The sequence below is a fragment of the Patella vulgata genome, chromosome 3 (assembly GCF_932274485.2).
Source record: "Patella vulgata chromosome 3, xgPatVulg1.2, whole genome shotgun sequence".
Classification (NCBI taxonomy): domain Eukaryota; kingdom Metazoa; phylum Mollusca; class Gastropoda; family Patellidae; genus Patella; species Patella vulgata.
In genome coordinates, this window is record NC_065881.2 from 61827757 (window position 1) to 61850973 (window position 23217).

General features: G+C 34.6%; 2 protein-coding genes across 2 annotated transcripts in view; one reads left to right on the forward strand and one right to left on the reverse strand.

Annotated features, from left to right (window-relative positions):
* The window catches only part of LOC126816255 (RAB11-binding protein RELCH homolog), a 133485-nt gene extending 126932 nt beyond the window's left edge, over positions 1–6553 (reverse strand). Inside the window, exon 1 of the mRNA XM_050542535.2 lies at positions 6266–6553. Coding sequence (XP_050398492.1) covers positions 6266–6545 — 280 coding nt within the window. The 5' untranslated portion in view covers positions 6546–6553. The remainder of the gene's footprint in view (positions 1–6265) is intronic.
* Positions 6554–6746: 193 nt separating this feature from the next.
* LOC126816257 (DNA replication factor Cdt1) lies at positions 6747–22511 on the forward strand. The gene is made up of 11 exons (XM_050542537.2): positions 6747–7431; positions 8228–8464; positions 8582–8754; positions 9012–9224; positions 9363–9508; positions 9777–9892; positions 13547–13735; positions 14151–14282; positions 15850–15962; positions 19525–19613; positions 20269–22511. Exons 1-11 carry the CDS (start codon positions 6748–6750, stop codon positions 20424–20426), a joined length of 2250 nt encoding a protein of 749 aa, XP_050398494.2. The 5' UTR covers position 6747; the 3' UTR covers positions 20427–22511.
* Positions 22512–23217: the final 706 nt, after the last annotated feature.

The window sequence follows — 23217 nt, forward strand, 5'->3', positions numbered from 1 at the left end:
GATTTAAATTAGAATGGACAGTTGGATTAGATGGCATTTTAGTAACTGGTTTTCATCAAAGCTTAATCAAATTTATCACTTTTTACATTTAAAAATATTTTACAGTGCATATTTTACATGTATGTGGGTATGGTATGGGAATGTATTATCTGGTATTTAAACATTCAAATATTTTTTACCACGGCCATTAATTTTTTCCCTTGAAGCTGAAACATACCAAAATACAGAAATACAAAAAATTCAAGAATGCTAAAAGCACTGTATTACGACTAGTCTACTTTACTGATTATTAACCTAATAAATATTTCAATAATATTCTTGTATGTTGTTGTTTTCTACATTATATAACACTTAAATTTAAAGGTGCATTTTGTTAGTGCTAAATCTGGCTATGACAGGTCTTTTTTCTAGCTTCCAATAATATTATATAAATTATTTTTTAGACATTTATTCACATGACAAGACCATAATCAACTCTCTAGACCATTGAAATATTAAAATGAAAAATCAAATAGTGCTCGACAATTAAGACTATTTACGATATTTTTTGTCAAAACTTCAAGCATTCAAACTTTGCTCAGAATAAAATAATTTGACTGAAATTTTTGATATATTCATCATTCATTTTTTTAAATTATTGTAGCAAGAATGGCCAGATCTTTTTCCAAATATAACATAATGCATCTGTAAATGACTAAGCTTGAAAAAAAAATGTTATAAAAAGAAAAGAAATGTGCAGTATATGTATCAAATATTTTCATACTATTCATCCCTTAAATATGTTTTTCCTAAATACATACATGTAGGGCAATAAAAATCTAACAGTGTTAAAGGGACTATCCCGATTTGAACAGAGTCTCAGAAATAAAAGTCTGATTACATATGAAATTTAAGCGCCAAAATATAGAGGAATGGCGTATTTACATTGTATGAAAATTTCAGCTCAGAATATTGAATCGTTTGGACGTGAATGTCAAAACTGCTTATCCGGACATGTAACCCTTTTAAGATTTCAGTTCAGTTTTTTCGTTTGGTGACCTGATAATTGATTCCCATTCCTTTAGAGGTCTATACAATGAATGACTCATGTGCTGTACTTGATAACGAAAGGTAAATTTCACTTACACATTATTTTTATAAAATAAAAGTCTAGTTTTATCAAGACACCGCATTATACAGCTTGGGCAACCGGTCTCCATTTCCAGATGAAGACTGATGGGTTTAAGCTGTTTGAAAACGTATCACATATATTGAGTTAGTTGCTCGGGCATAGGGTAGAGGATTTTAAGGGATTTTAACACAAAATTAGGCAATTTTATTCTTGAAAATATTATCGGGATTAGCCCTTTAAACAATTTGAAACACTAAATATTTTCTCATTTTTAACATACTGTAGTGTCTTGAAATATACAACAGACTTGTGGATGTGAATTATAACCAAGCTAACAGTTGAAATCATCACCCAGATATTCAGTGGCTAATGATAATATCATCTCAAAATCACAGATCAAATTCTGATTATTTTGTTTTTCAAAGAAGGCTTTAATGATATGATATGTTTAAGTAAAATTATATTCCAGCAACTATTTATAAACAGCTGTATTGCAACAAGTGAATTTCTATTGTCATTATTCGTCATGTAGCCTACTAAATGTCTACAATATCAAAAATCAATATACTTTGTGAAATCATAACTCTTAGCCTTGGGGGTGGTTTTTAACAATAAGCATGTCATTAAGCAAGTGTAAATATCAATAATGGAGTCATATGTACATATGATTAGAAAATATTGTAAATTAAACAGGTCGTCTGTAGGTTTGTCCATTGTTTTAAGAATTAAATAAATTTTGATTAGTCTCAAAAAACAATACCATATTAAGAATGTTGCCTGTTTATAAGCATCAATTTATGATGATCTAGCACTTTGTTAAAGATGGGTTCCCACGTACAAACTGGGTGATTTAATGGTATATATGGACTAAAAACATATTCAAACTAATTAATTTGTCATAACTTTGCTTCAAATCCTTCTCAAACATTGTAATTGCGAAGGAATGTCCTGCTATAAAAATTTGATCAAACCAGGTCATGTTTACGTCACATGAATTACCTCTCTTGGAATTCGGAGGAGAATTCATTGCATACATAAGACGATGTTGTCTTTAATCGCTTACTATTTATTACAAATATTGAATCCTAATTAAATTCTCGGATTATCCACTACCTGCATCTTTTTCCGTCATTTTTATCTCAGAAATTGTTGTACATCTAACTCTTCATAAAGTTTATCAACTTGTACATCAAGCGCTCAATATTCGCATGTGACCTTTGACACCACGCGTGCAGAAATTCCTAATCGTCGAGATGTTGATTAGGGGAACCCTTACATTTTTGTCCTGTATTAGCTCCATAAGCGTTTTTCGGGGAATCCAGTATTTTTCTAGTAAGATTGGATATCTCTACTTTCCATATATACCAAAATTACCATAATTTTATTGGAAATAACCACCTGATAAATACTTTTCTGGGAACCCATCTTTAAGACCATTAGGCAATAATATTTTGTATTTACTTTGACATTCTGGTTAAAGGAGCTAAATCGCTAATATTTTGGATCTAGAAATTGACACAAATGGGTCGCAACGCATATAATAATGTAATGTGAATGTATATAAACTGATTTACATTCAGTCGTTTCTGTTTTTACTGCAATTTCTAATCAGTTATGTTCGGCGAAATACGCCAGAAGTCTCAATGGAATGGCAATCTCTAGCGCCTGGTTATTCCACTCTATACCGATAGTATTTATTGCGCATGCTCTCCAGATAAGAATATGGCGTCACCGATTGACATGACTTGTGGAATATATCTAGCCTCTTTCTACGAGTCCCTTGTTAAAAACGGCGCTGAAATGCACCATGGTACACGATTCGTGTACCAACGGTAAAATGTTTATTTTGTGTTAATTATTGGATATCAGAAGCCCATCTTTTCCCCGTAAGGTCACAACATCAATGTTGATTTAAATTGACAATTCGTGTTTTCAATGTCGAAAATTTTGGATGATATTGAGTTAGAGACTTAGCTACTTTAAAGACAAATATGACCACTTTTGACATGTATTAACATTTCTTAGATATATCTGAAAGATTTTTAAAATCAAAAAAAAATTTGACATCTAGCGGGTCCACAAGCTAAAAATGTGGTTTTCTGTACAAGCAGGGGCAATAATCCATGAAGTTACGGTCCAATACATTTACATGCCAAACTCATCCGAGATCTATGGGATAAAAACATATATTTCAAGTTTCATTAAAATTGGATAAAAAATTCTGACCTGTAGTGTCCACAAACAAAATGTGAATGTCTGGACAGCCGATTGAACAGTGGCATTGACATTCTACATGTACTTTCAAATGTAGGCGCATAAAGACAGAATTTACTGTATTAATTTGCTTGTTTGTTACATATTAATTTCTTCAAATATCACGATAAAAATAAAGCCATACAGGCTCATATGCATGTAATATGGTAAAACTTACATTTAGATTTTAGTAGAAATTGTAACAAAAGTTCATTATTTTTTTATGGTTTTGAGGATGCTATTAAATTTCAATCACACTATTTTATTCTGTAAGATTCTTTCTATACCGATATTCAACTAAATCCCGGGGCGCCGGAATGGCGCGAGGGTCAGGGTACCAAAAGTTAGTAGGGGAGGCTGGGGGGGGGGGGGAATGTGCCCCTGGCCTCTAGAAAATTTTGAAATTTGTCAATTCCGAGAACACTGTTTAGAGCGCCTCTAGCATTCCAAATTCCAACATACTTTCCATATATACTAAAATTACCATAATTTTATTGGAAATAACCACCTGATAAATACTTTTCTGGGAACCCATCTTTAAGACCATTAGGCAATAATATTTTGTATTTACTTTGACATTCTGGTTAAAGGAGCTAAATCGCTAATATTTTGGATCTAGAAATTGACACAAATGGGTCGCAACGCATATAATAATGTAATGTGAATGTATATAAACTGATTTACATTCAGTCGTTTCTGTTTTTACTGCAATTTCTAATCAGTTATGTTCGGCGAAATACGCCAGAAGTCTCAATGGAATGGCAATCTCTAGCGCCTGGTTATTCCACTCTATACCGATAGTATTTATTGCGCATGCTCTCCAGATAAGAATATGGCGTCACCGATTGACATGACTTGTGGAATATATCTAGCCTCTTTCTACGAGTCCCTTGTTAAAAAGGGCGCTGAAATGCACCATGGTACACGATTCGTGTACCAACGGTAAAATGTTTATTTTGTGTTAATTATTGGATATCAGAAGCCCATCTTTTCCCCGTAAGGTCACAACATCAATGTTGATTTAAATTGACAATTCGTGTTTTCAATGTCGAAAATTTTGGATGATATTGAGTTAGAGACTTAGCTACTTTAAAGACAAATATGACCACTTTTGACATGTATTAACATTTCTTAGATATATCTGAAAGATTTTTAAAATCAAAAAAAAATTTGACATCTAGCGGGTCCACAAGCTAAAAATGTGGTTTTCTGTACAAGCAGGGGCAATAATCCATGAAGTTACGGTCCAATACATTTACATGCCAAACTCATCCGAGATCTATGGGATAAAAACATATATTTCAAGTTTCATTAAAATTGGATAAAAAATTCTGACCTGTAGTGTCCACAAACAAAATGTGAATGTCTGGACAGCCGATTGAACAGTGGCATTGACATTCTACATGTACTTTCAAATGTAGGCGCATAAAGACAGAATTTACTGTATTAATTTGCTTGTTTGTTACATATTAATTTCTTCAAATATCACGATAAAAATAAAGCCATACAGGCTCATATGCATGTAATATGGTAAAACTTACATTTAGATTTTAGTAGAAATTGTAACAAAAGTTCATTATTTTTTTATGGTTTTGAGGATGCTATTAAATTTCAATCACACTATTTTATTCTGTAAGATTCTTTCTATACCGATATTCAACTAAATCCCGGGGCGCCGGAATGGCGCGAGGGTCAGGGTACCAAAAGTTAGTAGGGGAGGCTGGGGGGGGGGGGGAATGTGCCCCTGGCCTCTAGAAAATTTTGAAATTTGTCAATTCCGAGAACACTGTTTAGAGCGCCTCTAGCATTCCAAATTCCAACATAAAATTCTTTAAAATACATGATAATGAAAGAGACAAAAGCCTGATTATTCACAATTTTTGTATCATGAGCAATTCATCTGGCCAAGGCATGCACTGATAGCTGATAATGAGAGTGCGAGAGCCGGTTCGCAACCGACCAGAGAGCAATTACATATCTATCATTTAAATATGAATAGACTAGTAAAAAGGTTGAAAACTTTCATCATTAGGGCATGGGTATACATGTATACCCCTGAAAAGGACAGGGTACCATTTGTATACCCTGGTACCTGGGTTCCGGCGTCCCTGACTATATAAATACATCTTATTAATCTGTAAGATAGCTTCACAATTTCATCACTCTGAAGTAAACTTAACTTTGAGAAGAGTCATGTGGGTGCAGGGGCTAAAACCCATTTTCCAACATCATACAAAAGTGTATAAACTCCAGTAAAATATCTATTTTCTATTATTCATACTGATTCGACTAACAGATATTGAGCATGTGTTTCATAATTACATTCTATCATTGTTCATCCCAATTCTTATTTTAATAGCTTGTGTAGTAGAAATCTGAAGTGTTATTCAAGGAGATATGAGCTACTAAGGGGTGTGGTATGATTTTGCTATATGCAGAACCATCTTCAAACTAATAGTAGAGGGGGTCTAAAGGCTTCTGTCTGTTCTACAATTCAGTTTCTGTGAATAGATATTGTGTAAAAAAATCCAAAAAAATAAAGATGACAAATTAAGGATGACAATTTGGTATATTATCAAATATTGATATAAATTATTGTCTTTTAAGTGTGTCAGATTATATAACGAACTGATTGAGTTGATTGGGGTTGAGCTGTAAGAGCCCAAGCAATATTGTGTAGTGTAATTCATGTGGCGGGGACAATGTTGTTGACCATCTTGGAAAGAAGTAGTCAAAAGTCTGAAAGGCAGGACCCTAGCTTGCCCTTGGCTTTGGTTTGGTCTCTTTGCCCCTGGCCTCTGTCTCTTGCTTTCATGATTGCATTTCGACTGGTTAATTCGTTTTCGTGAAAAAAAAAAATTCTATTGCTGTAGAAAAATATAATTTCTATATAATTCTTACGGAGTGTTGGTGATGGACTGTCATCCTTCGTTCTTTCAAAATTTCCAGGATTAGAGAAATAATCTCTGAGGCGAGGCAATTCCCTGCCTGTTTCTACCAATTCAGTGTGCAATTCTAAAGCAGTTAGTATATAATTGTCCTTTAATAACTTTGATGCGATAGAGTCCCATGTTACATCCGTTGACTCGCGGTGTTCTGTCTTCAGAAATTTTTCTTTTTCTGGACTTTCAAATTCATTTTCTATTAGATCATCTTCGAAAGGGTTTGGACCGTCCGCCATTTTGTGGGTCACGTGGGATACACTTTTCCACAAAATAAAAACAATGACGAATACGAATTATTTATTGCAAATGTGTATGCATACATATTTGTTTTTATCTATAACAGAAAATACATGCATATTTTTACTTTTGTTTTTATCTTTACAGAAATAAATATTACCATTATTTTTATTTTGTCATGTGACCAATCGGCGCGAAAGTATGGTGTTCAAGATGGCGCAGTCAAAAGTCAATGAATATTTCGTTGCACGTAAAAAGACGAAGGGGACACAGCAGTCTAAGCGGAGAAGGGTTGAAGTGAGCCAGACCGATGACGATATATCCAATCTCAAATTAAATGTACGATCTGCACCATATTATGATTCCTCTACAACTGAGGAGAGTGCCAAAACCGTGACCACGAACAAAACAATAGCTGAATTCCCGTCCGTTTCTACCCCAACAACAAAGCAACAGCGGTCAAATTCGAAACATAAACAAACAACTACAGCAGCACCGAAACGCAGAGGTCGGTCAGCTAAAATTCTGACTATTCCTGGTGACCAACAACTGATAACAACTACATTTTCAGCAAAAGGAAGTCTTGATCTGATCAATACAAACTTTGCTACAGAAGATATATTTAATGACACTACCCAACTGACACGCCCATTGGTAGAAGAAAAGTCACAGCTCATAACTGTTAGTCAGATTGAAAATACTCCAAAAAAGCAAATACAAGTTCCAGATGAAAAAGCTGTAACTGTGCAGCCAAGACGAAGAAGAGAAAAGTTAGCAGATCCAGCACCAGTGACACCGGAAAATGTTCAGGTTCAAGAGGCCTATTCTAAATCGAAAAGCCTTGGTAGTGTTAGAAAACAGTTGAAGTTACCAAATAAAGAAAAGGTGTAATAAAAACAACATTGATCACTTTTTCATTGCACTCAGTACAGTGTATTAGGAAACAATGCCAGTTAACTTGTCCACAGGCTAACTTGTCGAACACAAAACGTCTAGTTAAGTTATCCACAAATATCAAAGTATATTGGTTGAATCGTCCACATGGCATTGGTTGACATGTCTACACACCCATGGTGACTAAGTTTATTATTGAGCAGCGAAAATTCCCCGCACTGTAGCCCAGAATGCCTTGAAATACAATGTATGGTGCCGCAGTTTAGCCGAAAAAACAGTAAATTAGATAATACCCGAAATGTGCAAGCTGATTATTCATAGGGAGTAGGTCCAGTAAGTTGCCATGTTCCAAATGAAGACAATCCAAGCAATGAAAATAAGCTGCCCTAGTTGTGGGATAGTAGAAATGGCATCGATGAAAGCAGGATACCAATTAAAGCTGATTAACTGATACTCTTGATGTTTTTGTATTATGTGCAAAGAAATCATATGGTTCTTTTGTGGATCCCTTGACAGTTGGAATTCGATATAAGAGTAGGCCGTAGTGCCCTGTCCGGGCAAAATTTCCTTCATAGCATACTGTATGGTATATGCCCGTCTTCATTAGCCCAGTTCGGAGCAGAACAGTAGGACATTAAACCCCATTTCATTTTATTTCCTTCATTTCTTTACTTTCATGGCAAGGCATGTTTAAAATACATTAGCATGTGAATACAGTACAGATTAAAACAGCTTTTTCTAATAATAATAATGTAAACTAACATAACACTACAATTCTCAAATCTAGGTTGAAGTTAATCACGATGAGAAAGAGAGCACCAAAGTACCATCACCCATATCAAGAATACTTGAGAAAGAATTGCTTCCACAAATATCGCCATTACCAAATACCCCCAACAATGAGATTCAGAAACAAAGTAAAGGTCCTAGTCTACCTATATCACCTAAAGTAAAAGCTGCTATGGAAAAGTGTAAAGAATTACAAGTAAAGGAAGATTCTTCAAAACCAAAGACTTTAGAGGAGGTGTGAAATAAACATACATTTTTATTTTGATATATTAATTACTGACACTTTAAAAAATGTGAACCATTTTGTCATTTTATTATGCACCAATTCATTTTTAAATGTTTTTTTTTTTAGAAAATGCAACCTGAGCAACTCAGAAGACAGCTGAGAAAATGTGGGAAACTGGAAGAATTAAAAGCGCAATTACTACAAATGAACAAATCCATATGTAAAGTAAAAAAAACGCCTAAGTTAAAGAAATTTGCTGATGTTAAAATTACATCACCCGTAAAAGTAGAGAAACCAAGGTATGTAAAACTCTTTTATTTATTCAATTGCAATTGTGTGATAGGAAATATATTTGGAGAGCTGTCATTTGTGTAGATTGGATGAAATTGATTAAAATTTTGATTGGTGTTTATGACAGATTAGATACAGTACCGCTTCAATTTAAACCCAGTGTGGATGTAGTCCCCAGCATTCCTGCTTTAGTGTTTTGTATTATTGGATTTGTGAAAAAATTTGCTTCAACCATACACATGATTATTTTGTATATATTTTACAGTTTGGTGGACAGTAAGAGTGCAGCTATACCAGCGTATGAGAAATACCATTCTTTAGCTACTCCGGCTGCTGCTACTCTAAAACTACCATTAAAATATCAGAAGTTAGCAGAGACATTCCGTTGCATGGACACAGTAGTTAGCATGATGCATAACCGCTATGAAATATGTACATATTCTAAGCTTAAGAATGCTGTTCAAGTCATGACTAAGAAGTGAGTAAATTTAAGTTTCTTGTTACCATAAATTTCAGGATGAATTGAAGTACGGTAGAAAACATCTCCTATTTAATGTTTGGAATACAGCAGAATCTATAACAATGTTATATGTTTTTAACTATCTATATATTTCAGAAACTTTGAAACACATCATGTAGGTCAAGTTAAGACAGTTCATCCAGCAGCATATCATCTCAAACAAGAAAAGGGACTTCCCCAATTTGGTAGTAAATGTAATGATTATCAACTAACTATTGAGGCTAATCTTCAATCAGCTAATGGTAAATACACATTGTCATATCCATTGCATTGAAATAATCTACCAAATTATGTGTTCCCTCATGCAGTCAAAAAATGGTAGCTCATTAATAGTTTACTTGTGGGTTTTACAATAATGGGCTTTGAGAATCCATCATAATAATTTATGCTAATTCGTTAGAGAAAATGTTACCCCCATTTGGTTTGGAAGTTTTCCTCTTTGTTCTTTTATGTACAATATTTTTTTGACAATTATTTAGTTTATTTCATGTCATATTTTTGTCACAATAGAAATGAAAGAAGATAAGTTAATAGGAAAACATGTACTGTTTTCTGCTAGTCATCTTTTAGAACGAAGAAATGTGTTTCATACAGAACTGATAAATCGTGTTAAATATCATCACAAGGTAAGATACCATTAGATATAGATATATAAAATGGAAGGCAAATACAGTGCACTCTGTCACATCACATACAATATGTCGGATTACGCAGAGTGTCAAAATACCCAGTTTTCTCAAAACCGGAAATATTGTAACTTCGAAAACCGGAAGGGGGGTTGGATGGCTGAATGGTTAGCGTGCGCGCGCTGTATCATAAAGTCTGTCATTGAGTCGACTGGCGTGGTTTCGAATCCCCGGTTGTACGTGGCAAGGAGTAGGGTCGCCTGTCCAACCTCGTGGGTTTTCTCCGGGTCCTCCGGTTTCCTCCCACTGCTAAAGACCCCTACGCGCAAGCGAATTATGTAAATAAAATTAAACCAAATGTTAGTCCCGAAATGACCTAGTTTGTGTCGAGTGGGCGTTAAACCCCATTTCTCTCTCTCGAAAACCGGAAGTATTATTATAATGTAGCTTCGAACATAGCACTTCGAATCACCAGAATGTTATTCCCTTTAAAAATGATAAACCTTTCTGTACATTCAAAATTTTACGTTCCGGAATTGAATTCTCTCAATCCCAAAAATAGTGGCAATCGAGTGAAAATTGGTACTTCGGGCTACAACGCATGCGTCAACTGAATTTATAAATATCTCCTCCAACCATGCAGCCGAAACCTGTTCGTCGTGTTTAATTACGTCACAATTCTACTCACACCACCTCCGTCGTCGGGACTGACAGAACTGTGACAGGACTGAATTCTGCGTCACTCGATTGCAATTCTGTGAAATCAGGACGTTCTGGACTGTGAATCGAGCATCCCCAGGTCGTCGTCACACGGTTCGAAGAGATCCGTAGGGTGACCAAACTTATAGGTTATTCAGGTTCAATGGGCATGCGCAGCAAATGTTTCCAACAGGTGCTAGGAATATTTTTACGACTGTGAATTCGGGGGAATATTCGTGGATATTCTTGAGTATTTGTCACAACTGTCGTACAAGAGATTAAAATTATCAAAGTAATCAACAAAGACCCACGGTAGCGAGTTTTATTCTCACAGATAATTGCTTGGTGATTGCTTGTTAATCTTTTGTGGCTTCACACCCATCCAGTTTTAATCTCACAGATAATTGATCGGTAAATGTTTGCTTCACACCCACCGATTGAAGGCCGGATTATAGTGTTGATTCAATGGAAATCGTATGACGGGACGGCTGATAGATGTTGTAATCCGGAACGTACAGAGGTCGAATTACCCAGAGATTTTTTGGCTGAAGTAATAAGGAAATAAGTCGGGACATGAAAATGGTGTCGGATGTAACAGAGTGCCGGCGTGATCAGAGGTCGAATGTGACAGAGTGCACTGTATAGAATAAAAAAAACAATATTTTTACAAAAAAAATAAGTTATTAAAATCAGACAATCATAACTTGAAATTATAGTCATATATACTATTCAAAAAAAGTAGGGGATATTTGATTTTGGGGGCATAATACTAAAATATGCAAATGACTACGAAAAAAGTCACTATAGAACCTAACAGAAGAAACATTTCCAGTTACATGTGACGCCCAAACGCACCAATAGCTACCGCATGGAATGCAGGTGATGCTTGGGATCATCATGGGGGTCCAACCCAAGATTTGCACGACTCTGACTTTGAATGTTACAGTCATTGTGGCATTGAATTCCAGGGTGGAAACATCAGTTTAATTGTTTTAGTGACCAGAAAACAAATTTTGATATGCGTCGGCTTACCCAAAATGAAAGGTTACGTGCCCTTGGCATGCTACAGATCGGCACAACACAGGCGGTTGTGGCGCGGACGATGAATGTTTCTCAGTCTGTCATAAGCAGGCTATGGTCCAGATACCGTGATACACAATCTGTACAGGACAGACCACGCTCAGGTCGACCAAGGGCGACAACTCAAGCCCAGGATCGATTTATCCGTACCTTGGCCTTGAGAAATCGTGTCATCACAGCAAATCAGATCAGCGCTCGTCTTCAAACAGACACTGGTGTGAGAGTGAGTGGCCAGACGATTCGGAATCGACTGCATAGGGGTCACCTTCGCGCTCGACGTCCTCGCGTGATCCCTTGTTTGAGAGATCATCACATTCAGGCAAGACGTCGTTGGTGTAGGGATCGTCAACACTGGGATAATCGACGCTGGAGCAATGTGATGTTTTCAGATGAGTCAAGGTTCACTGTTGATTTTTTGGACAGACGTAGGAGGGTGTGGCGTCGTCGAAACGAGCGCTTCCAAGACGTTAACGTCATCAGACATGATCGATTTGGGGGTGGTTCTGTTATGGTGTGGGAAGGCATCACTGTTGCTGGAAGAACGGCTTTACATGTTGTTGCAGGGCGTGTTACAGGCCAGTACTACCGGGACAACATCTTGGCAGTCCATGTTGTGCCGTTCGCACGACGTCATGGCCGCCGTTTCATCTTCCAGGATGACAACGCAAGATGTCACAGGGCCAGGATCGTTACAGGTTACCTCCAACAACAGAACATCACCACATTACCTTGGCCAGCACTGAGTCCCGACCTCTCCCCCATCGAGCATGTCTGGGACATGCTTGGACAGAGGTTACGTCAACGTCAACAACGTCCTGCCAATGTCCAAGAACTTGCTGCTGCGTTGCAACAGGAATGGGACAATCTGGACCAAAATGACCTTAGACGTCTCATTAGGAGTATGCCACGTCGGATCAATGCTTGTTTGGCAAACAGAGGAGGATTTACCCGTTACTGACTTGGTTGTGATGCTGTGGTAACTTTGCTGTTTGACCCCGGGTATCATTTTACCCTTATAATGGTCAGTCTGTGCCTTACTTAGTCTAACGATCATTTGGAATAAATCGATGAATGTGAACTTCATTTCATTTTGTCATTTGTTTCTTCGTCAGTTTCATTAGGTGGCTTTAATAACACTTAAAAATCAAATATCCCCTACTTTTTTTGAATAGTATATTTAAATGTTACTTTATATTGATTTACAACTATCTTTTATTTCTTTTATAAGTGTCTGTGGATGTCACATCAGTCAGTGAGCAAGATTTGTTACCATATGCCTACATGTTTGATTCAATCTGATTAAAACACAGATCCTATTTCGTTTCATTTTTTATAGTTCAAAATTTCATTTTTCTTGTCTTTACTACACTTGGATCTGGAAGAGTTGTTATATTACCTGTGTTTTTGTTAAATTGAGGGATTAGCCAATGAAATGGTCTGTTACGGTGAGCTTTTCGTGTGAGGTGCACAGAACCGTGGGTAATCCACTGGAAATATCAATGCTGATTGGTTAATCAAATGTCTGCTTTCATATGGTCAAAAGCCACTCGTATGATCTCCCAAAATAACTGGTCAGATCTTCATGTAGTGTAGGCCATCGAAAGTATAAAGAAACAAAACGAAATATAGATCTGTATTTCAATCAGATTGTGTTTCATTTTCACTGGCTGGGTATTGCATCATCATGTTCTTGTTCACTGTGGGGGTTTTCTGTGTCCTCCATCTTTCTACCACTGCTGAATAACCCTAAGCGCAAGCAAATTATTGCAAGAATTTGTCGGCCAGACAAATGATGTTAAAATAAAGATTTATTTTTTTATATATATATATATATATATTTATTCTTAGAGTAAATCAATTGTGTTCTATCTGCAGAATTTTTTGGACAACTTAGACAAACCGTTGTCCATTCCTGATGATAAGATAACCCGTTGGCATCCAGCGTTTCCATTAGATCAAGTTGCTGATATAGAAGCTGCAGAGTTACCTCAACCACCAGTAGTTAATAAATATCACTCCGCTAAAGATGTTCTGGATGAAAGAAGAGGAAAACTGACACCTAAAGTATGTTTTCATTGAATTATCTAAGCGTTTAAAACATAATGTTAATGGCTTCAAATTAAATACATATTTTGTCCCTATCACTATTTTGTGCTCAGTTGTCACTGTTATATTGTTGTGTGTGCAGCTTTTCCATAATTAAAGTTATCAATATTTTTTGTAGGTACCGGGTAAGGGGTTTGTGACAAAAGCAAAGTTATTCAAGCATCCACCTCATATGACACTGGCAGTTTAAGTTGTTTTTGTCAAGTCCCAAATTGTTAACAAGGAGACCATCATACCTCAATCTGAAATTTGATAAGATTTCCCATTATAAAAGAGACAGAAATGCAAACAATTACTGTTTTATTCTGCTTTATTTACAATTATAAAATATGATACATTGTATATAAACATTCATAAATGTTTGGTGTTAAAGGTGGAAGAAGCATTAGAGAATGTAGCATCTTTAAATATAAAAAACGAGAAGAAAGACATTAAGGAAGAACCATCTGTAACTGTACCTAATAATGCTGCCTATAGAGGAATACCTGCTTCTTTATTAGAAAAGGTAAAAACTTATTCAGAATATATATTTTAAAAAAAACAACCTACTTTGTTGATTCGATAATATAACTGTGCAGTTATTTACGTGTAAATCAGTAGTCCATCCCATGGGTTTCAGGTTGACCGAAATATCTTTTTTCGAAACCCCATTTTCCAACATGGCTTCAATCGACCTTCGCCGTGTAACTATAAATTTCCAGGGCCTGTACAGATATTGCACCTGTATCGTAGCCACATTATCTCAGGATTGGTGTTATAGAGTTGATGATAATTAAGGATGGATGTCTGGTAGTAGAACAATCGCAGTTAATTGTTATCTTGGAATCTTATTAATGATAAAAAGCGATCGATCGTTAGTTATTGTCTGTTTGAGCACCCACGTATTGTCAATGAGTCATAAGAATTTACTAGAACAAAGCAGCTATACCTCTATTACGACACACAGTGTAAAAGACATTAATTTAATCAAGGCGATCAGATATGGAATACGGTTTGTAAAGTCCAACCAATTGTGGTATTAAAAAAAGAACATAGAAATTATGTAAATCGTTAACAATGCGTTGGAAGAAAATTTCAGAAGAAAGGTATGCAGAGGTGTTACGGTCTTGCAGACTAGTCAACTTGCTTACTGAAAAATTAAGAAAATTACTTATTCCAGTGCTACCTTACATGTATATATAGCAGTAGTGATAATCCATGTGTTCCACAAGTACTGAAGTAGTATAAATGTCTACTATTATTTATGCACAACTAGGCGGCGCTGTGCTAGCATGAAGTTAGCTTGTCATTGGAATTGGTTATCAGTATTCAATATTTGGATAGGTCACAATTCTGTGTGCAGTAATGCTGCAAGAGATGGTGTGAAACCGATCAAAGTGATAAATATGTCGTGGATAATTATATAGACATATTGTTTAATATTGCTTTTACTTTTAGATAATAGTTTTGTATCTATGTAAATTCTTCTAATAGCTTTATTTTTAAAAAAAAACGATCAAAGTGATAAATATGTCGTGGATAATTATATAGACATATTTTTTTAATATTGCTTTTACTTTTAGATAATAGTTTTGTATCTATGTAAATTCTTCTAATAGCTATATTTTTAAAAAAAAATTTAAATCTATATCTTATCTATTTCGTTTTGTTTTTATAGTTCAAAATTTCGTTTTACTTGTCTTTACTGCATTAAGATCTGGAAGAGTTGTTATATTACTGGCATTTTGATTAAAGTGAGGGATTAGTCAATAAAACGGTCTGTTATGGCGAATTCTTGGCATTCCTTGCACGGAACTGTGGGTAAACCACTAGAAACGTCAACGCTGTTTGATTAATCAATGTCTGAAGTCATAGGGTCAAAATTAAAATTAAATTAAACCCCCCCAATGAAATATGAATTTAATTTGCAAAGTTCCATGCATTATCAAAAATGACCGACAATGAAAATTTTAAAGTGTAAGCCCCTATTATTTAAATGGGGTATACCCTTCTATTTCCACTCGTTTTTCACATATCACTACTTATAGCTAATAATTAAAAAAACATCATCCTGCCTTTTTTATTTACTTTAGATTCGGGCTAAAGAAGCTAAGAAACTAGAGTTAGCAATGACTAGAGACCCTGAAGAAGAGAAGAAGACCGTAATGATGAGCAGACTGCCAGATCTGATCAGAATAATCAGAACGTATCCTTACACAGTTTGAAGTAATGATCTTGTAATGAGAAATAGAACATTTAAAATGTAATAAGATTGATTTTTTCAGCTTATTGCATTTATTTAAAAATGAAATGGGTTTAATATCCTACTGTTCTGTACCGAATGGGCTAATGAAGACAGGAATTCAAAAGGGAGTGTTCTCAGTATTCAGGTGTCAACAATGTCATATCCCTATGTCTTCTACAGAACTGTAGATGTACTACTCACCTTAAATGTTGCCTTGTGAAAGTCACATATTATACCCCAGGTCTGCACCATAAAACCATGATTTTCAGTGTTCCCATTCTGTCAAATTCTTATTATTAGTGTTTGTAAGAATTAAACGATGGTGCGCTTACACGATACTGGCATGTTATTGTCATGATCTGATGTTACAGGATTGCAAGATAAAGGTGTATCTCGCAAAATAGATTTACAATCATCTACTGTGTGAACCATCGTAAATTTTAAACGGATTTCTTCGATTATGAACAAACTACTTAACTTTGGTTATTATAAACTTACCTGTGTGTTTGTAATGAACTCCCGTTCGATAAAATCCATTGCACAACTAATTATCACAACGATGAGAACAAGTTCTCTCTTGAAAAATTTGAAAATTTATTTGTAATTTCGACAGAGTCGATGTCAACAATGTCTTCGTGACGTATTGGTCGAATCCAATATACCTGTTGCGGGGGTTGGTTAACATTGAAAGATAGTTTGACAGCGCGATCATTTTGATCGTATATGGGTTTGGGCAACGAAAAATATCAATTGAAGGCAATTACATAGGAGATTTATATGGAAACCATTGATCGCCAGTCTATCAAATTTTCTTCACAATTAAAATATCACTGATTGCACGGATACTCGTAAAAATAAAGTCATGTATAAACTATAAATATCCTATCTTCTTTATGTTATAAATAATTTAACAAGGATCATGAAGCTTACCTCCGAATTCTCTGAGTGTATTTTTAATTTTATACGCATTCTTTCGATCGAATAATAACAGCTTCAGTAACATCTTTAAGTGTGTTGCGGCAGCCCTCAGCGTGTCTATTGGGTGCCCGGGTGGGTATATAATGCTACTAAGCTCGTATGACCCCGTAAGAAGCGGAACATTAATTCTCGATTCGACAGTTTTGACCGAAGTGTGATAAAGCCCGTAAAACGAATGTATAGTTGTGTTTGTGCGGCATGCGTGTTCAAAAGTAAATAATCCCATCCGAGTCACTAATCAAATAATTAGAACAAAATATTTCAAAAAGTAAAGCTATAAAATTTGCAGAGATTTTACTAGAATGTAAAAGACGGTAACTAAATACAGGAATGCGGGTAGTTATGTGTGCGAACGCTCAAACTCAATGCCAATTGTCGTAGGTATCCAGACCACTCGGACCAAGACCAGTCAGACCAAAACAAGACCAGTCGGACCAATTAAATTATATTATAAGGCTAGACAATATGCTATTTATTTATTATTAAATCACAATACAAAGAAGCAAATAATTCTTATACGGAATTCTTATATTTAGAGTTGTTTGGTTCAATTTTGTGTACGGAAAATAAATCAACGATTAGTTTTAAAATTAATTAATAATGGTGCCAAAAAAAAATATCAATCTAATTTTTCTTTGGAGAGACACGTTTTCAAGTTATCCGCCCTTGATGCGTTAATATAAACAGCACATAATAATACCAAGACCGGACGTTTATATGCCCCTTTTTAAACGTGACTACAAGTGTGGTTCTCGATATTTTGCGATTTGGAATACAATTATCAATTTATTCAAACAACACGTTATTATTAGTTCGAGTAGTCATATTAAAACACACACAATTAGCAATTTATTCAAATAACACTTTATTATTGGTTCGAGTAGTCATATTAAAATAAACACAATTATCAATTTATTAAAATAACACTTTATTATTGGTTCGAGTAATCATATTAAAACAAACGCAATTATCAATTTATTAAAACAACACTTTATTATTGGTCCGAGTCGTCTTTCTGTTGGGTCCGAATAGTCTTTTTGTATGGTCCGAGTAGTCTATTTGTTTGGGCTGAGTGGTCTATCAGTTGGTCCGACTGGTCTTAAACCGAGTGGTCTTTGGTCCGAGTGGTCATGGATTCTTGTCGTAATTGTACTTGAATTTCCTATCATGCTGTCACCCCTAATACGAAATGATATCTTCCGCAGAGTGACGTAACCATCTTCCATATTGGTATTTTTCTCTGGGAAAAGTTTGTGATATTTCCATTTTTCAAGAGAGAACTTGTTTTCATCGTTGTGATAATTAGTTGTGCAATGGATTTTATCGAACGGGAGTTCATTACAAACACACAGGTATGTTTATAATAACCAAAGTTAAGTAGTTTGTTCATAATCGAAGAAATCCGTTTAAAATTTACCAAGACTCAGACAGTAAGTGCATTTCCATTGTGTTTCAGTATATTTTGCATTCAACTTTTTTACAGTGGACTCTGTCACATCCGACATCGTGCGGGATCGTTACAATAATTCGGATCACACAGCGTTTCGGAATTCCGAGTTTTCTCCAAAACCGGAAATACTGTAACTTCCAAAACCGGAAGTATTTATATATTGTAGCTTCGAATCACCAGAATGCTATTCCCTTTATAAATGATAAACTTTTCTGTACTTTCAAAATTTTATTATATTAAATAATTAACAATAACAATGCATGCGTACAATATATTCATAAATCGTTTACATGTAATATCAATGCATGTGTACAATATATTTATAAATATCAATGCATGTAATCGTTTAAAGTAGTTTGCTTGGTTAACATTACCGGAAGCATATCGTAAGGCGGAGTCCTGGGCAACATCTTCTAACAATAAACAAATGAATTGTTGCGATCATCTTTTCGTCCTTAATCTGTGCGAAGTGTTTAATGTCGTTGAGCATGCGTAGGAATTTTGAATAGGTCAAGTCTGTCGTTAATGTATATTCTTCATCGTCCCCGTCTTCAGTCAATTGTCATTTATAATCTGTCGTTCTATGTCCAGTTTTTCAAGCCAATCAAAGTAAACGGCACCTGTCATCCAAGCTTTGCGATTGGCCGACCAATTGACTGGCAGGTAGATCTTGTCCACTCCCTTAAAACAACTCGGGCTCACTGCTTTACCGATCAAAGTAATCAACACAGTTTTAATCTCACCGATAATTGATTGGTGATTACTTGTTAATCTTTTATGGCTTCACACCCATTGAGTTTTAATCTCACCGATAATTGGATGCTTCACACCCACCGTTTGAAGTACGGATTATACGGTGTCGATTCAATGGAAATTATGTGACGGGACAGCTGATTGATTTCGGAATCCGGAACATACAGAATTCGGATTTACCAGCGATTTTTTGGCTGAAGTAAAAAGGAAAAAATTTGGGACATGAAAATCATACCGGATGTCACAGCAATCCGGAGTGATCAGAGATCGGATGTGACAGAGTCCACTGTATTTAAAAAAAAATGTTAACATAGCTTTATTATTAGCCTTAACAAGATGAAGACATTTTGTTACAGAAAAGAAACCTGCACTGCCTATAGATTCGGTTGTTAAAAAACTAGCTGACAGTACAAAATCAAATTTGTCAATTAGTAAGTTTGATTTATTGATGAATGTTTCGTGATATATACATGAATTATAAAGTTTACTGAATTTTAAGTGAAATTTAAAAGACGTATCAACTGATTAAACTACTAATGTAATTTTAAAATACCATTTTATAAAGAAGAAAACGATGCTTAGATATCATGAAGTATTCTATTGTAAAGACGAAGGCAGGCAATTATTGAGGAATATTTTTGACATGAACTTGGAAGCTAGTACGGGAATTAAGTATGAAAAATAGTGAGGACCATCTTAGTTTTATAAATCAGAAAAACATTCAGAACATGAAGGATATCCTTCATAAGAAATGTGTTTAGTTGAAATCATTAAAGGAAATGTAAACGACCAACTCTTATGTGCTTGAGTAGACTTGATTTTTGGGGTTATGTCCTAAGTATGTACAATAAATGAAAGCAAGACAAGTGATCACTTTCTATAATGTTCTCATGCTCATACAATTTTCAGCAATAGCCAAATTGTTTTTGTCACTATCCCCTTCTAGATATTCAGCTGTAAGTTGCCTGAGAAACAGGACATTTATTTTGTGTGGCCTAATGTAAATAATCATAGTGGCAATATTTCAAACTACTCTGATAAAGTTGTCATTGAAACTCCAGTTAATATCTTTCTTTTACATTTCAGCTGATGTACACAATCATTTAAAGCTTCTCTTAAATATTTTACCAGAGTGGATATCAATGGTAGAGATTAAAAAAGGAAAATATTTAAAAATTGGAAGAAATATGGATATACATGACATGAGTAATAAAATAACCAGTTTAATTAAAGCTAGGAAGTAGATATATCATATGTTTGAAATTTTTATTATAAAAGGGACTCCACAATCTATGAGGATTTATTCTATAAAGAAAAGAAGGCATGCATTTCTAATTTTTATACGCCCACATTTTCATGTGGGCCTATATTGTCGTCGCCCCTGTCCGTCCACAATTTGTTTGTGAACTCTCTACAGGTCACAATTTTTATCTGATTTCGACAAAACTTGTAATTGTCAATCTTGGCTTTAATAATGTACTGATTGCTGTGATAGGCAACAGCTTCATGGTTTTTGGACCAATAAACATATCAGAAGCATATATATAGCAGTGACAAATATTGATCAAAACCAATTCTTCATTCATTCTAGTTTACAATTCATATTAGTGAACCATTTTGCCAATTATCTCAAAATGACTGTTCTAGACCCATATGGACAACATGTAACCAGGATATTAAGTTGACATTAAGCCAAATTTGAATCCGAATAGCCATGCCATTATCAGTTACAATGTATATTTAGGTAATTTTCTTTTGCTCTGGCCTGTAAATTCCATTCAAGATTGTTGAGTCTTTTTAGTACATAAGCTTCAAAAATCAAACTTTGCATTATTTTGAAACCTGTTTTTGTAATTTAATTCTGTTATATTTTTTTTTATAATAATTATATTTTTAAAAATTAGTAGTTAGTTACGCCATTTTTAAATTGTTACTTTTGATTATAATTTTCAGTTTGCAATAATATCTAAGAATTGACTAATTAAGATATTTTAGATCCCCAAGTTCATTGGATATTTCAATAATTTACAGTGTTTTTAGGATAAGTTTATTCATGTTGTGACAGAATTGCAATCATAAATTAAAATAACACAAGCCAGATTCAAAGTTTTACAGAGTTAAAGAAGCATTAAGTAAGATTTAGATAAAGAACTTGCCACTCTTGCTATAATAGGCTACTTCAAAAACAGATAATGCAAAATGAATACATTTAAAATTTTATTCAAATTACTTTATTCTTACCGAATTTATCAATATAGTTTTGACAAGATGTGTGCATTGATTGTTTATTATCGAAGTTAATTAATAAATGTCTAATTAAAAATACATTATGTAAAATTTAGATAAAGAACTAGCCATTCTTGCTATGATAGTTCGAAAGTAGATGATGTAAAATGAATAATTGGAAAATTCCATTCAAATTACTCTATTGCAAGCGAAGATATTAGCCTTTGAAGGTTTGACAGACGTGTGCAATAATTTCAACCACCGTACTGGTTGATCAAAGCTAAGTCTCGGTCCTCACTATTTGATTAAATCAAAGTATCGCTGAACCATTCTAATCTATATCGGAGAAATCTGATGCCATCGAGAGTTGATTAAGGCCTGGATCAGTTAATTAATGTCTAATTAATACTTTAGAAAACATTTCAGGCCTAAAGAAAGACCTGCAATAGGCAGATTTAGCTCTTGCATAATGCATGTTTAATAGTATAGATTTAACACCTAAAGAAAGGCCTGCAATAGGCAGATTTAACTCTTGAAAAATGCCTGTTTAAGTAAGAAGAAACTAAATTTGAACAGTTATCTGCAATGGACACACTTTTGTATAATGAACTTTTCGTTTATAATGTCATATCACAATATTAGAATTGATTTATTTATTATTTGTATATTTTCCATGTTTGCTTTATAATAAGCCATTCCTCAGCATGATGGAAATATTTTTTCTCATTATTTTTATACCAAACCAATAATGATAGTTTTATCTGGAATATTTAGAAATTCATTTTTAGAGATAATTTTTAATATCTATGTGCAACATATACATCCTACACCCATGTAAATTTTCAAAGAATGTACAAGAAATGTATGTATGTAAAATTGTCAGAAAAATGTGTTAAAATCCATTTAAATTTTATTTTCTTACTAATCCATTGATAATGACAATAGGAGGAGCATTTCACATAAGCTTAGTCTGTTCTCAAAATCCCTGTATCTGGATTATCATAAGTCATCATCTGTGAACAGTGAACATTTGGAAACCTCTCAGGTGGGGTCTTTTGTCTAAAAGTTTCCCAGGGCCGACACAGAAATATCTGACAATCCTCGCCAACACCTTACAATAATTGCAACAAAACATAAAGTTAAGGTAGATCTGAAATTTTTTTTTTGGGGGGGGGGGGGGGGAAAGCAATCACAAGATTATACAAGTGCGCACCTTGTTAAAATTCAATAGGCTTACTAATCTGAACAGTGCTTATCAATTTAAATTTCAAGCAGACCAGACAATTTTTATACGCCCACATTAAAATGTGGTCGTATATTGTTGCCCACATCCGTGGGCACTCTAGATAATTAGACAAAGAAGCCTAATGATTTTTAACGATTTCCGATAATTACTGCCATAGTTATGGCCCTTGATCATTTTGAAAAATCTTGTGGGCGCTCTAGAGGTTAAAGTTAATATCCGATTGACTTTAAACTTATACATAGTATTTAAAGTCATCAGACGAAGAATCTTATTGTTTTCAACAATAAATAAATATAATTGTACACTCTTCCACACAATTCACACATGTTTTTACACAATTCACACATGTTTTTACTTAATTCACACATGTTTTTACATAAGTTAAATGAGAGAAACCATATTAATAGTTCTATAAATAAATTACAGCTATTTCCACAAATTGATACACTGATTCACAAATTAAATGAAACTTAGGCTACACAAAATAAATGTCTTGTTTCTCGGGCAACTGACAGCTGAAACTATAGGGGGGGAGGGCGGGTTATTTTTTTTTTTTACCTCAT